The following is a 17,414-nucleotide window of genomic DNA, read 5'->3' as shown; positions in this document are numbered from 1 at the left end:
ATCAATTCAAATGTTTTCATGTTGCACAGAACAAATTGTAATTTTTTTACCAGTTGTATTAAAGAGGCTGCTAATGAAACAAATATATGAAAACTGATAGGACTAGTCATGAAATGATAATACTGTATGCATGTGGTTCATTAGGATTCAAAGCTTAACAATGCTCTGTGTGTGATGCTGTCAGTCTGGGCAGAGGTGCCTGACAGCTCTTTGATGTATGCTTAGCTGATCACCCCTATGACAGTGCTCTCCTCTGCTATTAGACAGCTAGACATTGCTCTTTCTTCACCTCTACCACTCTGCTTAACTCTTAACCTCTCTACCTCTCTCATTCTGACCTACTATCTTCTTATAATGTTCCCTCTTCCTACCAATCTAACACCCTTCCCCTAACTAACTACCTCTCCTTCTCTTACCATCTTGCCACCTATTTTCCCTCCTCCTTCTCTCATTGCCTCTACATCCCTCTCCCCCTCCATATTTGACCCTCTCTCTCTTCTCTGCTATTCTTTGTCTAATTCCTCTGCCTCTTTCTCTCTCCCCTTCTCTCTCCTCTTACTCCGCTTTCTCTCCCTCTCTGCTGACGGACCTGTTTTGGACCACCATTCCATGCATTACAATGAGCCCATCCTTCGATTTCTGCCTCCACCAGCCTCCCCTGCATCTAGCCTGTGTTACAAAAGCCAAGGCCAGCAACAGCAAAGATAAGAAGCAGCTCATACCCTAATAACAATAACCATTCTACCAAGGCAAACATAAGCCACATAGGGGTTCAACAGCTGTATACAACCATGTTCATTTGCGCAATAAACTCAATCTAGGGGGAAACCGCTAGTGTATAATTATTGAAGACAGACTACAAACCAGGATGTGGTCATAAAAAGAAATCCGTTTTGAGTTCCTGATAAACAGAGCACACAAAAGGCACGACCTTGGGTTTGGATAGGAATCATTCTGTTTGGCTCCTGACTCCTGAGAGCTTCAGGGTCCTGCCGGCAGTGGGCTGGTTGCCCTGGCAATCATCATGGCACCGAGCCCCTGAAGTGTGGGATATTCCCGTCCCAGGATGAGGGCAGAGACTGCTCCCATCCTGCCTTTCAAAGCACGGAAGCAGGTTGTAAGTGTATGCGCTACCTCACTGGGGGTGGAGGAGGCATATTTATGACAAGTTGAATGAACTCCAAACTTTTCCATGACACAATGGGTTTTTTTCTGACATACTGAGAATTCTGTACCAGAATAGGAGCCCTGGTTTTGACATGTTATCTTGAAGCTATGGTTTAAAACATGTTAATCTGAATAGGTACCAATGAGCTGAAAGCCCACATCTAACAGGGGGCACAAAGGATTGTCAACCAAATACGAAACATGAGTGCTTTATTTGGACATGATATGCTTTCCAATACTTTTGGAGCCCTGGAACAGGGGGAGTATGTTTAAAAATGTTCTACTTTCTAAATTGTGAAATCAATCTGAAAAAAGAAGACATTAAATTAAAGCTGAGAAGCTCTGCTTTAACATCATATTAATTGTTTGATTTCAAATCCAAACTGGAGTATAGAGTTAAAAGAAGATAACATGCTTCTTTCCAATACTTATGGAGGGCACTGTATATTTCAACAGCTTCAGTGTTTTTTGCATAGTTGTCTAATATTGGAGGGGTATAACTCTGTTCTGTTACATACTTAGGGTCCTCAAAGTGTTATAGAAATCTATGAGTATACATTATTTAAGATTGTTAATGTTACTCGCCCATTAATAAAATATATATTTACATGTGTATATACATATATTTTATTTATATTTTTTGTAAGTTTTATACACATATTACTGTACAATAAGTCCCAATTGTTTTTTATTATTATTTATTTCAGAGTAATTCAGAAACATACAGTGCCCTCCATAAGTATTGGACAGAGGAAGCATTCTGTCTTCTTTTAGCGCTATACTCTATACCCTTACTATGAAATCAATGTAGAATTTCTCAGCTTTAATTCAATGGGGGGGGGGTTTCAGATTGGGTTCACCATTTAGAAAGTACAACATTTTCCCCCTATTTCAGGGCTCCAAAAGTATTGGAAAAATAATATAATGGCCAATGCATAGTACATGCCTGGCAGAGAATCACCAGAGAATATACCCAGCGTCTGGTGGAGTCAATGGGTCACAAACTTCAGGCAGTTATTGCATGCAAAGGATTGTAGACCAAATACTAAACATAAGTACTTCCAATACTCTTGAGCCCTGAAATATGTAAAAATGTTTATACTTTCTAAATGGTGAACCTATCTGAAAAACCCCATTGAATTAAAGCTGAGAATTTTCCTTTTCCAGTAGTTATGGAGGGCACTGTAGTTTATGAATTAATTAGTTCTGGGTTACCAAATCGGTATTACTGAAATTGAATTGGCTACATTCAAGTATTGTACAGGTTGTACAGAACCTAAAAGGGTTCTTCCACAGGGAAAAACAGCCGAAAAACAATGGGAATCATAGAGTAGTAGTTACAAACCACTGCATCAACATCCTCACCAAGCACCGCATAAATATCCTCATCTCATGATCCAATAAATGGAGACTTAAGTGTTGTTGGGTGCAGTAGGGAAAGCAAAGCCAACAAATCACCCAAATATGGGGCGCAAGTAACTTCCATTGAGAATGATGACATACTGTACATGTTGCACACTTCTACAAAAGGGACATCAAAGGGTGCATCTGCATCATTAAAGAACACACTGACAATACGGTGTGGTGTCCCTAAGACAAATTCTTAGGATCCTTCCCACACCGGTTGCAGACAATAGAATGCTTTCATTTTGCAGAGGCTATCTTTGAGGCAAACAAGGAGCAGATTGGGTGTCTCTGTGTATGTCTGTACATGACATAAGCCTACTTGTATTTTATTAAAATGTTTTATTAAATCAGTTGGTTTCAGTCATTGATTTAAATCACATTAAATGAAGAGTTTCAAAAATATTTAGGTTTCTTGTGTTTTGTGAGTTTTTATCAATTTCCCTTAATGTTATAAACTTGATAATATCATACATTATTACTTTAAGTGTCTATTGTATATTTCTACCTTTGTGTCCCTACTTTGGCTGCATCATCATGTACAGAATGACTTTCAAATCCTGAAATTATGCGGTTCTGTAGGGGTCATTCTGTTATCATCATTCTGTCACTAGATGTAAATCCACTTCACTTACTATAGCTCAACAACCAAAATAGATTTTTTTAAACTCAAGCTATCATATGATAGCTAACATCCCACTCTTACTGCAGACATATTTGAATCTTAATTTGGAGCAGATATTTAACAGTAGTTTTGGTGAAACGTGTTTGCATTAAAAAAAAACCCTGGGAGATTTTATGCTCATTCTGTTTTTCATTTGGAATTGATAGAAGTAGTCCTTCTGCATAGAGTTGTACTGTATGGTTTGTTACACTTTCCTATCAAGGGCTTTTGTTTGGCATATGTTTGAAAGTGAAAAATCGAGTCCCAGGGTCATTCTGTTACCGTGGAATTGCCATTTTCAACAATGAAGGGCCCAGAATATGCTACTCGGTATCTTTTTAAAAGTAATCTAATATGTTTGTTAAAGTATTCAAATAATCATGCCCATCCCTAATGTAAATCCATATTTTATAACTCTGGGTCACTTTTCAGAACTTTGACCATCTTATGCACTGTCAAGATTTTTTGAAGCTAGCAACAATAATCCATAGCTCACAGCCCTGCCAAGAAACGGGAGGTTCTATTTCAAAATAAATGTTCAGCAGCACATTTTAGGCACATTAATTAATTGAACATCGGAACAAACTCAAAACAGGACGAATCTAAGGGGGCACATGCCTTTGTGCCCCTAATGGGCATGACATCTCTGCCAAAAGTGGTCGAGCCAAGCCACTGTTTTTCTGAATGGGATTCTGGTGGGATAGAGATGGTCTCAGGTGATGCCAGCCAATTTCACTGCCAAATCGACAGATATACCTGGGTCATTTGGCAAAATGTGAATGATTAAAAACATGCCTACTATTACTTTAAAGGCAAGAGAGAGGGGGTGAGAAACAGAGAGGATGAAAAGAAAGAAAGGGAGGCGAGAGAAAGAGCGGTTTGACAGCCAGGCATCCCAACAAATGTCAGAGGAGGGAAGAGGGTGTTGCAGCCCATGGTTGATGAGTAGAGGGTGTTATCTGTTCTGTGGAGACAGGAGGAGATGAAGGTCTGAGCGGTAACACAGGCGACACAGACTCAGGGGAAAATAGAGGCATGGACACTTCTCCAAGAGAGTCAGTGGCACGAGTAGGAGTAGGCCTTCCAGCAGTAGAATGAGAAAGGAGACAAAGTAAGGTATATCCAGTTAAGATGTGAAACCATGCACATCGAGAAAAGATCCACAACTCAAGTATTTTCCGGTTACTTAATAATAAGTAAGCCAGGTATTCAATATCACAAAAAAATTGTTCCACACTAACTCACTCTATCAGACTATTGCCAGGAAGTGTGGAAAAACTGACTCTGAGAGCAATTTATCCATTGTCACATTTGTCACAAATGTCATATTTACCCTTTACAGATTGTCACCTAGGCCTATAACTACACACCATGGGCTGGTTTCCTGGACACAGATTAAGCCTAACCCTAGACTAAAATGCGTCTTCAATAGAGATCACTCCCATTTTGTTAGCAGTGGCTAAAGTTAGCTGACGTTAGTAATGGCTAGTTAAACAACTTTGAACCATGGATTATAGTTTCTCCTGGCCCATAGACTACTTTCAAGTTAAGGAACCATCTGACTATAAATTGTGAAATAGTGAACTATCACCCTGAACTTCTCCAGTAAATCGTGTATTTTTCCCAAAGGATTAGGTTGAAAACTTTTAAAAGTTGTAGTATATTTGCATGCATTCATAATTATCAGTAAGACATGTTGCCTTTTGCCTGCGTGACATTAATACAAGCCTTTAATATATTTTCCATGATTCAGAAATAGGGGATCAAAAATGTATCTGCAGAGGAATCCCTGCATTGAGCCTTTGAGGCAGGCCAGACACTGATCCCTATGGAAGTATTCAATAAGTCCTCTCAAAACATTCCTCCATTCCTTCATTTCCATTCATCTGACAGAACTGGGAAGGTGAGAGCATCCAGGTTTTACAAAAAAATTTGTTATTAAAAGATTAAGAAAAAGCTAGATGAGGAATCCTTAGACGACTGAGATGGACTCCTTGTCTCATCATTTGTCCTTGCTTTTACTTAGGCCTTGAGGTTTCTCTATAATAAGACATAACAAGTGGCTATTTTTAAAGCCCCATGTAGTCGCAGAAACAACACATTATGCTAATTAAAAGCCAACAAAAGGAAAGGGTCATGCGCATTTGACACAAACACCAGAATGAATGAGTATTTCTTACTCTCCCCTATTTGTTCCATATACAGTGCCCTATGTAAGTAATGTGACAGTGAAGTCTTTCTTTTTCTTCTAGCGCTATACTCCAAAGGTTTGGATTTTAAATCAAACAATTACGATGAGTTTAAAGTATATATTCTCAGCTTTTATTTGATGGTATTTGTGTACATATTTGTTTACTATTTAGAACATTTTAGAAATGTAGAAAACCTTTTATATATAGTCCCCCTATGTTCCATCACATCATTTGTACAGGCATAAGAAATCTGTCAATGTCTATTATTGATTATAGGCTTTGCGTTTGCCTTTGGCTACTACTATTAGTGTCTGTCAACATGACGACCAAAGAGGTATCAATGAATGTTAAGGAAGACATTATTAGGCTGAAAAATCAGAAAAATCAGTCAAATACCATAGCCAAAACCTTAAGCTTGCCAAAATCAACAGTTTGGAACATCATTAAAAAGAAAAAGCAATCGAGAGCTCAGCAATCGCAAATGGGCTGGTAGGAAGACTTCTGCACTGGATAACCGAAGAATGCTCACCATAATTAAGAAAAACCCCAAAACAACTGTCCCACCGATCAGGAACGGTCTCCAGGAGGTAGCGTGAATGTGTCAGAGACTACTACCAGCAAAATACGTAACAAGCCGAACTACAGGGGCTTCACTGCAAGGTGCAAACCACAAGTTAACGTAAAAAAGGATGGTCAGGTTACAGTTGGCTAAAAAGCCTGCAGAGGTCTGGAAAATGTCTTAGCAAAATGAGGTGAGTAGATACTCGTATGTCAGGAAACCCATAGCTAAGCTTTCCGCAAGACTTGAAAAGTTAATGATGGGAATGACCCAAACAATAGCCACCAATGGTTTGGCTTCTGTAAGTGATGGAATCAATGCCCTGTCTCCGGGTCATTCTGTTACTAAAAACCCACATAAGTGTAAGATATTTTGAAATGTCTCTGCCTCATGAGGAGCAAGGATAATGAAAGTTAACAAAATGTTTTGACTGATATCAGTTTAGTTTATTAATTAATAAGTGATTATTTCATTCACTTATTATCCAGGTTGTACATAACCTAAAAGAGTTCTTCGGCTGTCCCTGTGTGAGAACCCTTTAAGGAACCCTGTTTGGTTCCATGTAGAACCCTTTTCACAGAGGGTGGGGTTCCAAAAGGGTTCTTCCACAGGAACAGCCGAAAAACAGTGGGAAATACATACAGTACATAGTAGTAGTTAGAAAACACTGCATCAACATCCTCACTCAGCACCGCATCAGCATCCTCATCTCATGCTCCAATAAATGGAGATTTCATTGATGTTGAGTACAGTGGGGAAAGCAAAGCCAGCAAATCACCCAAATATGTAGCGCAAGTATTGAGAATGATGACATATTGTACATGTTGCACACTTCTATAAAAGGGACATTAAGGGATTTATCTTCATTATCTTCAACACACTGACAAATATGGTGTGGTGTCCCTAAGACAGATTCTTAGGATCCTTCCCACACAGGTTGCAGACAATAACAATGCCTTTTGCATAAGCTATCTCTGAGGCAAACTAGGAGCAGATTGGGTGTCTCTGTGTATGTCTGTACATGACATTGGCCTACTTGTATTTTATTTAATTTTTTATCTCTTTGGTGCCAAAGGTGTAGACTATTATATTTTGGTATAATGAAGAAAAAGACACTGAAAACCACAAATGTAATTGATTTAAATCCCATTAAATGAAGAGTTTCAGAAGCAGATTTATGTTTCCCGTGTTCCATTTTTAAGGAGGAGGAGGGCATATAACCAAGACTTGCAACCCGTAGTGCTTTGTGGAAGCGTGCAGATTTCACGCTACAGTAATGTGCAAATGAGCACATTATTGTGGCCTTGTACTATTGTTTCTGCAGTCCACATTTTGCTAGGAGACTGTGTTGCATGTTACAGTCCACATCAATTTAAGTCACCTCTGAGTCTACCTCACACATAGTCCAACAGCTTGAAGTATAGGGACTCCTATTCTCACCTCTCTGAAGTGATTGTGAAGGGAACAAGGAGGGTCCAATTCATTTAGTCAAAAGCCATATTAACTGCTGTAAAACAGACCCTTGGATAGATCATACTCCTTTATTACATTGTTGGTTGACAGTGTAGTGCTTGCCAAGTCTCTCTCTAGTACCTGCTGCCAAAAAGCAGCCAAGATAATGGAATGCTTGTCCTGTTCTTTTGTAATTGTAGGTTACAGTAGTTGGTGGACATGGCACAAGAAGATAAGTGTTCCATTTTCAATAAATTACTGAATTGCTTTGAGAGTAGATTACACTTGCAATTGCATTTAATCCTAACCTTTTTGACGCACAAAAAGATAGTGAGCATACATTAATTTCTTATAAGGTTAAGGCCTATACCTAACTAGCTTCAGTTGACAAACAATATGCATCCTCTCAATACTGAGGGAGAGCTTCTTTTAACCATCTCTCAAGGAACCCTTTCATTCAGATTTAAAGCGACAGCTTTGTCAATCCACTCAGCTTTCAAGGGTTTTTAGCGGTTCCTCAACAACAACAAAACTAAACTAAAAAATCCCACAAAAGTAGCCCAACCACCTGTAGCTCTGTATCATAACAATTGAAAACAGCCATTATAAAGAGCCTTCAACTGCATATAGGCGTATAATCTATTCAAATCAACAGTAAGAAAAAAGAAAAAGAATACACACAGTACTAGCAGCTAATGCAGGTCGTGACTGCCTCAGGCACAAAATCAATCATATGTTCACATTGATAAACCATTGATTGTTACATTATCCTCTTAATTTTTCCGACTCAGACCTTGTCTGATACCACTGTTCCACCTTAATAGTATGTAAACACCCACTGGACTGGAGAGTGTTTGAAAGCTTACTCCATTCACTGACCAGGCAGTGGCTGCTCCTGCTTGTATACAGACTAGCTATATCAAAAACAACAACACATCCATGTCACCTGCATCTTCCCCCACATTTACAACAGCGACCTGCTGCTGTGAATGTGATAGTATTAGTATGCTTACCGTATATAGCCCAATCCTGCACAAGGCTAAGGAGAGCTGCATGTGTTCAGACATATCGTCCCCGGCAACAGCGTTACCCCCCGACAACAAACAAGCCAAGCCTGGAATAATTGAATGAAGAGAAGGATGGCCGGGGAGCAGCAGAGCGAGACAATCGTACACTTCAAGTCAACATGACACCAACCACACAGCACAGTAAGGAATAGCCAATAGCCAATAGCGATCTGTCTCCAACTTTGGCTGACAGGAGGAGTGTGTGTGTGTGTGTGTGTGTGTGTGTGTGTGTGTGTGTGTGTGTGTGTGTGTGTGTGTGTGTGTGTGTGTGTGTGTGTGTGTGTGTGTGTGTGTGTGTGTGTGTGTGTTTTGGAGGGGGGGGGGTGCTTGTATTCATTCATAAAAAACAACATACAAATTAGAGATAGAGAATCAACAAGCCAGCAGCCTGAGATTATTGCAAGGGTATCTCCACAGAGATTAACGGCTCCAAAATAAGACTGCAAATTGGATTAGTCACCACTACACACCTATACACACACACACACGACTGTATGGACATGAAAAACACTGCATTAGCACACCAGTGGTAGATTCAACTCTCCGACCGCACATTCAATATGAGGATTGCAATCAGTTTTGCTGTGTTATGGATTAGATGCTTCATGGGAGGCGAATCTTTCTCCTCTCCAATGACAATCAGAATTGGAGGTGGTGTGTTTTGTTTGCATCTGCTGTCTAGTAGTGGTGCTTTTGTACCCTTTATTAAATGGCAAACAAACAAGGGGATCAATCTGTGCCTTTGTGACAGTGTAATCCAATATTGGCATGTAATTTGACATTAAATTAAGTTAAATGGAAATTATTTGTGTGCAAATGGTGCAGGGGAGGCTGTTGGAGGTAGGAATTGGAGAACGGGCTCATTGTAATGCATGGAATGGAATAGGGAATGGTATCAAACATGTGTGTTTGATAATATTTCTCATTTTATGCATTACAATGAGCCCGTCCTCTGATTTCTACCTCCACCAGCCTTCCCTGGTATGGTGTGGCTTATAGGCTAGGTCATTTTACCGGAAAACAACAATGAGTATAGAAAAACGTTTTTGACAACTGTTTTTTGGGCGTTTGTATTAGCATCTTGGAGGGCCTCAAAATGTTCAATGGATCACATGATAATGTAATTTTCAGCACATAGTGAATTAATATATTTAATGCACTACATGTTTGGTTTGGATTGAGCTCATTGCAGATTGAGGACTGACTCTTTTCAGTGAGAGAGACAACAGGACTGGAGACAAACACAGGTCAAACCAGGTCTCTGCGGCCTGGAGAGAGAAAGAGAGAGATAGAGAGAGAGAGAAAGAGAGAGAGAGAGAGAGAGAGGGAAGCTTTTGTTTTGGAGGCCATCCAACACAGCATCTCAATCAAAGGCATAGTTGTACCATTTCCATCTCTACCCCCTTACCATAGCTCCTACCCCTTTGTTTTGAAAGATCTGAGAGGAATGGATAGGTGAATGGTAGAAAAGTTATGTAGTGTAGCAAGCCATCTGCATACTGATCCCAACAGGGGAGGCTAGTTGAGATAGAAATCGGAGGACAGGCTCATTGTAATGCATGGAATGGAATGAGGAATGCACCTGTGTTTGATACCATTCCACATTCCATTCCATGCATTACAATGAGCGGCCCTTTGATTTCTACCTCCAACAGCCTCCCCTAACTCCAAGTTATGGACATCAGCTGAGAAAGCAGAGAAGGTAGTTTGACAAACTGTGGGTGTGAGTCACTTCATCATCTTAACTCCTTCATTTGCACTGATCTGAAAACAAAGGATTTACTAGACAATATGGGGATACCTACTGAGCACTACTATCACGTCAAGTTCTTTCATATCACAGCAGATGAACGAAAGGAAAGCTATTTCTTACTATTGAGATGCAGCCACTTCTAAACAGACCAATAGGTCATCAACAAATCATGATGGAAAAGTATTGTGAACAGTTTATAGTGAGCTTCTGTTTTGTGAGGTTCGCAACCTTATATGTGATATTGAATGTGATAGTGAATGTAACTCAAAGGGAGATCCTCTCTTCTTCCATTCATGTATACAGATATGGACAACAGGACAGGTAGAAGCCAAATGTCGGGGGGTATCCACCATACATTCCTTTCCTATCCTATGTTTTCAACTGAGTGTAGGTGAAGTAAGGTAGAAGAGGAGAGGAAACCACTGACAAATGGGATGCACCTGTTGACTTACCAACTCTCTAAACAGGCAAACTAGGGAACAGCAATCAGCTGGATTGAACTGAAGCACACCTGAAACTGATTGACACTCATGAGCTGAAAGTAGTGAGAACATTGGCTCAATTGCAATTCTCCAAATGAGAGCAAGTCCACTTCACTTACTCAGTTCATTTAAAGTGGACAAGTGTCAATCAAATAAGTTCACTGGCATGAAGTCAAGTTCACTTCAGGTAGTAATGATTAGGAAAGAATTGTAAACGGAACACACTTTTCCCACAAGCGTTCTACCATTTGAAGCCTGATTTACATAACTTATTTTGAAAATAAAAACCCAACTTGAGCCTCAGCTTTTTCACAAGACCTTCGACGTGGGGTGTAAAAGTGAGGCACTCATCTATCAAGTACTTGTAAGTTTCTACTCTTTCTATTTGCTTGTCCTGCATAGTGACCATACATGGAAGACACTGAGGTTTTGTCTCAGATTTCTCTAATTGCATAGCTTTGTGGGAGATTCAAGTCCAGCATCCAAGCAGATTCTCTTTGAGGGAATAAAAGAAAGGCTTTGGGGAAATATATTTTTAAAAAACATTCTCACAATTCTACTTAATGTACAGCTATTCACTTACATTTACATTTATGGCATTTAGCAGACGCCTTTATCCAAAGCGACTTACAACAAATACATTTGTTTAAGTGAATCATCTATCCATCAGTCATCATAAGATAATCAAGTAATCAATGAAAGTAATCAATGCTCGGACCAGGGGACATGGGCAGTCACAATGTTAGAAGAAGGAAAAATTACTTCTTTTTTTTTAACAAGAGAGAAACTTGTACAGGGGGGTAGTGGGAGTGAAGAGGTCTTTAGGAGGGACCGTTAAGGCTCTTCAATCTACAGCGGAAGATTGGTAGTGACTCTGCAGTCATGACAGCAGTAGGAAAGTCGTTCCACCAGCGGGGCGCCAGGACAGTGAAAAGCCGTGACCGAGTAGTGCGGTTGCTGCATCCACATAGAGGCGGCGGTGCCCGGCGGTTAGCCGAGGTGGAAGAGCAGAGTGATCGGGCAGGGGTTTGGGGCTGACCATTGCTTGCCAGTAGGGAGGGGTTGTTCCCTTTGCCGCCCGGTAGGCGAGCACCACGAACTTGAATCTGATGCGAGCTGCTACCAGGAGCCAGTGAAGGGTGCGGAGGAGGGGAGTGACATGGGAGAATTTGGGGAGATTGAACACCAGATGGGTGGCAGCATTCTGGATAAGCTGCATAGGCCTGATGGTGGAGGCGGGGAGACCGGCCAAGAGTGGATTGCAGTAGTCAAGGCGAGAGATCACAAGTGTTTGGACCAAAAGTTGTGCTGCTTCTCTGGTGAGGAATGGACGTATCCTTCTGATGTTGTAGAGGAAGAATCTACAGGCATGGTAAATATAAATATGGTTATCTGACAATGCCGAAAGAATTGAAAAGAAATACAGTCCTGTATCCCATGGACTCACCAGCTGTGCACACTGCTGCGACTAACCTCTGCTGTGGTTATGAGATGCTTGGCACACTGCTGCATACCCTTGAAGGTATTTGACCTGAATTGCCGTCTTTCTAGGGCTGCCCCAGAATAGTCGACTAGTCGATTGGCCAGTCAGTAGACCCTTGGTCGGCTAAATTTAGTTTGGTCGAATCGTCAAAGGGCGGGAAAAATATCCTTGTGCAAAAGAAAAAACTAATTCTTCCTTTTATTAAGTATTATATATAGTATAAGTATATACAACTATTGTTCTATTATAACCACAGGAATATTAATTCAAATCCTGAAAACATGTAATACATATCTTTAAAAGATGAATAATGCAACAAACTCTTCATGATAACCGAATATTGCCCCCCCATAACGCAGTCAGGTAACAGTGCATGTATTTTTTTGTGAACTCACACTCAGATTCTTGCTCTCAAGATCTTTTCATTGCGTCTCTGCTGCCCAGCGCAGATTGACTTGGTGAGGCCTCAGCTTGTCCACCTCTCCTCTTGAACTGATCTGAACAGAGAAAATTAAGCCCACAGCACGTAAAACTACATTATGAGGCCATTATGCGTGGCTAAACTCTCTGATTTCTGTCTGAACGTTGTTTTACTTGAATCGCGGGGCTGCCTCACCGTTTCACTAATCATCTATGTAAAACGGGGTATCCTACTTTGGGGTAGACATCACGAATAAAAATAGTCTGTTTGTCAGCATGTAGGCTTCGTGAAAGAGCTTCATCATTGGGCTACAGGGTGAGCATGGCTGTCTACACAAACTAACAGCGTTGTCCTATCCACCTGCGCTTACCTATTAGAAGACATCAGTACATGCCCGAAATCAGCGGCAGTCTTCCCATGCGCCCTTTGCGTGTTGCCACGCCAATTCATAGCCTTTCATAAATGTGTGACGATTAGTCGACTATGGGTTTGATCGACATGATCAAGCAATTTCTTGGTCGGGTACAGCCCTACGTCTTTGACCTATAAATGGGTGAAAATTGAGTCATCCCTACTCATTAATAGCCGACGTACAATGTTCTTTTCATAGAAAAGCTGAGAACATATTGTCGCATAAACAACTGTCTGTGCTACTGCCAGGGCTAGGCAAGTTGACCCGAATGAAAAAATCACAACAAAAAAAAAAACAACAGGGAATGTTAGTATTCTCTAAAGAACAAGGCCAAATCACATCTTTTTAAGTATCTTCAAAACAAGATATTTGGCAACACAATTAGTTTGATTTGAAGCCAATACACTTTTCAAGGTTAGGAAACTTTTTTGATTAATTTCATCATTGGGTGAATTCTCTCTTAACATGGGGCTTTTCTGAAAGGCATAGCCTGACTCCACACTTTGATCAACTCAAAGCTTTTGTTACAACTGCCAACCTAAATTACTTGGGCCACATTTATCAAGGACTAAATGAATCAGCAAACTCGCATCTCTGCTTATGTTGTTATGGATGGGAAAATTTGTACTTGGTAATGTGTAGAATATCTGTCTTAAAACTGACCTGGGGTTATACACACAACCATTTACTGTACTCTCAGGCCAGCTCTACAGTAAGAGAGGACCTGTCTAGTTTTGAGTCTCCCCCACTAGCATTGTCTGGGGTCAATGTGGGACGGATGTTATCATTGAATCCTGGCCAGCTCATCATGCTTTGAATTCCAGAGAACCTATACTTGCTGTTTCTGTATTACACAAGAGACCTTTGCAGTAATGTACAATAGACCAGTGTTTAAAAGAAGCGGAGAAGTGGGGGACATGTTTTAGTGATCATTTGACATGAATAAGCACAAGTCGGCGTTGATAAAGCAACCTATGGATTACAGAATACAGTTAGGAATTTTCATGCGAGATAGAAGTAAGGATTTTGTGTTTCAGTGGGATTGAGGCTGGATAGAATGAGTAGCCTATATAGGACATGAGAAGATGGCTGTGAAAAAGATGCCTTTGCATCTTGCATAGTGCGCGAAACACCTTTTTTTATGCATCCTTTATTTATACTGGGGAGATCTTACTGAGACCTGAGTCTCTTTTGCATAGGAGCCCTGTAAGAACAAGTTACATGGACATAAAATAAACATACAGACAGACAAAATCACACAATATTTAAACAAAATAAAAGCAGAGGGAGAAATAATGCAAATCTACAAAAGGATGAATGGAAAAAATGGCCAATAGCATGATCTTCGTTTAGCCAGGGAAACCAAACCCAAATTCTGGTATCAAGTACAATGATGAGTGGTAGATCTGTTGGCTGTTATAAACCAGAGTGCGCTGTGATGTATAGCATCCAAGGATTCCATGTGCTAGTGGAAGCATGCATGTATAAAATATCGCCATAGTCAACCACAGGTAAAATTGTGACTTGGACTATCCGTTTCCTACTTTCATAAGAGAGGGAGGACTTGTTCCTATAAAGAAAGCCGAGTCTGATTCTAACTTTCATAATAAGATTTTCTATATATAATTTAAAAGAAAGACCTTCATCAATATAGATGCCCAGGTATTTATAAGAGGAACTTGCTATTTATAATGAGGAACTCGCTCAATTGGGGCATCACTCAAAGTACATATGCATCTGTGATCTGGAAAATAACATATACTTAGTTTTTCGCACTATGCAGCAAATACAGGAAATATCAGAGTAATACAAATCATGGAGAAACGCCTGTGGTGAGAAATGTTTAACATTTTGTTTCATGATGATATGAGGATCAGTATGTATCTGTTTGGTGTTTCTAATAGAAGCAATAGGGCAGTAATCACTGATGTCATTAGCAAAGACTCTACTCGATAAGTGCTTATGGGGGCTATTTGTCAAAATTAGGTCAATCAGTGAGTTTGCCAAGTTGTTCACATTAATCTGAGTAGGTTTAGTGATTACAGTAGCTGAGTCAGGTTGAGGTCAATACAGATATTCTTCAAATTATCAGAGGTTAGCCAGTCAAGGTTCATTTCCCCCAGGACCACCAATTCAGATGACAAAAAGGTCTTAGACATTAAAAAATATTATCAACATCTGCCAAGGCTGCCGGCTGGCGGTAAATCCCAGCAACAAACACATGTACATTTTGCCCTAATGTCACATGAATAATGAGCATTTAAAAATTCTTGGAGATAGTAATTTTTGCAAACATGATGTAGTGAGTGTATTTTTCACATATACTGTATAATAACCCAGATGTCCAGGAGGTCAATTTTAGGACGCAAACTGTACACATTTGTGTATCAGCCCCCTGCCTTAATTTCAATACATTTGAGAAATCCATTTCTATGGGTGGTAACTCCCTTGTGGGCAAAATGATAACCTGAGTAATTATTGAAATCAGATTACTTAGCACTTCACCATTTGGTCTACAGTTGGTAAACAAATAGAACAGGGAGTTACAATATGTGGGCTAGGGCTGGTCTTACTTTTAATTCTAATCAAACTATCAGGGTTTGTCTTATGAATCCAGTCATTTATTATATCTATCTTGGGAACTCAAAGCATTTAAATGAAGAAGTCCAACCCCATTGTGTAATTGAAAGCCATTCTGTGTAATCAGAGAAGGCATCTCCCCACTTAGAACAGTAGTTCTGGAAAATGCCTAGAGACGAGAGGGGCTTCCCCCACCTATGTGTTAACAATGGCGCTTTAGGTTTTCACCCCCTATTTGGGGTGAAGCGGGGCGGGAGAGGTTGGCAATAGCATTATGATAAAAAATGGTTGCACAAAACAAGATTAAATTACATTGTTTTATTTGTTCCATATTTTAACATAAAATTTCAAATCAAGATTTAGCCTACTGGTGAATGTTCTCTATGACAACTGTAGCAAACAGACCTGTGTCATTACAACAGAGATCCGAGCGAAACAAATCTCAGTTTTGGCGGGTCTGTATTCACAGATTTCATAAATTCATAGTCATAATTTGGATGGGTCAGGGCATACTACAGGAAAATGTGGTCTACTGTTCTACAAAGTTTTCAGCATAATTTCTAATCAACAGTTCACATTGCTACCGAGCCAAAAAACTGGGGGGGGGGGGGGTCACAATCATGTCCTGCAATTGAAGGGAGTCAAAGTTACTATACATTACATTACTACCAAAGATACAGGGGACCAATGTTCCCTCTAAGCTGCGCGCCTGTGCAATCGCGCACTGCTCGCACATTCTCAGCGCACAAGAAAATCTACGCAGCGCATAAAATAAAATTCACCATAAACGTATTAATTAATATCTAATATTAGACCTAATCTAATCTAATTAATTAGACCAATAATGTCTTTTTTGTACCAGTTTTCAATGTAACACAGTGAGTGACAGGTGTCCAGCCAATGATACGATACGGTTTACTTACGCTACGCAGCCAATCATAGCATTGATAGTGCTTGCATATGTGCCCTGCCCATACGCACCATGCAGGTTAGCTAGCTAACAACAATGCGGCGGAGTTAACCCATTTGTGCCGGATGCTGCGCTAATTCAACCATTGAAGTGAGAAGGACAGACGTGAAAAATAAGGTAAAATTAAAGTCAAAATGTGTGCATATTCTAGTGACATTTATTAAGATTTTTTATTTATGGATATTAATCATTAAATGCTGTTACTACTAGATAATTTATGGGTAGTAGAAATGCTAATAAAAAAACTGTGTAATTAGATATTTTACAGACAAAGAGTTACAAGAATTTACACTGTATCACAAGCTACAGCACATGTCATTGAGCAAAATGTGAATGTTTTAATGTGAACAAAATGTTATGTCTGAAAGGTGTATATGTCTCATTTTTTTCCAGAACAGGACCCTCAGCCAGGCCACAACTGGACCACAGCCAGGCCAAAGCAGGACTCTTCCCATGGCCAAAGCAGGACTCTCACATATAACATATAACATACTATACATCTCATGAACAACAAGATTTTTGTCTTTTTAATTTTAAGTGGGCCAAATCGCTTATATTAAAAGTAAACTAATGAAAATTGCTGCTGTAATTTGATTATTTTAATAAGCCATGTAACTTGCTATGATCCAAGGTTTTGAACAGGTGTGATACTGGTGTGTGGCCACAGCGTGCACATCTGATGTTGCTCACAGTGGTCCTCAGTGTGCTCAGGGAGCTTGTGTATATGCCCAGACACATGAAAAATTAGAGGGAACATTGCAGGGGACCTCTTTGAGCTGTTATTGTAAATCTTCACAGTCACAAAAAA

The 17,414-nt window shown here is 40.0% G+C and overlaps 1 protein-coding gene across 1 annotated transcript in view; it reads right to left on the bottom strand.

Annotated features, from left to right (window-relative positions):
- Window positions 1–8,505, bottom strand: part of arl15a (ADP-ribosylation factor-like 15a) — a gene marked incomplete at both ends in the record, with an annotated part of 137,976 nt that extends 129,471 nt beyond the window's left edge. Inside the window, one exon of the mRNA XM_083673615.1 lies at window positions 8,452–8,505. Within this exon, the coding sequence (XP_083529741.1) occupies window positions 8,452–8,505 (54 nt within the window). The remainder of the gene's footprint in view (window positions 1–8,451) is intronic.
- Window positions 8,506–17,414: the final 8,909 nt, after the last annotated feature.

Source organism: Argentina silus, assembly GCF_951799395.1.
Source record: "Argentina silus genome assembly, chromosome: 7".
NCBI lineage: Eukaryota > Metazoa > Chordata > Actinopteri > Argentiniformes > Argentinidae > Argentina > Argentina silus.
This window is presented reverse-complemented; position numbering and strand designations above follow the sequence as displayed.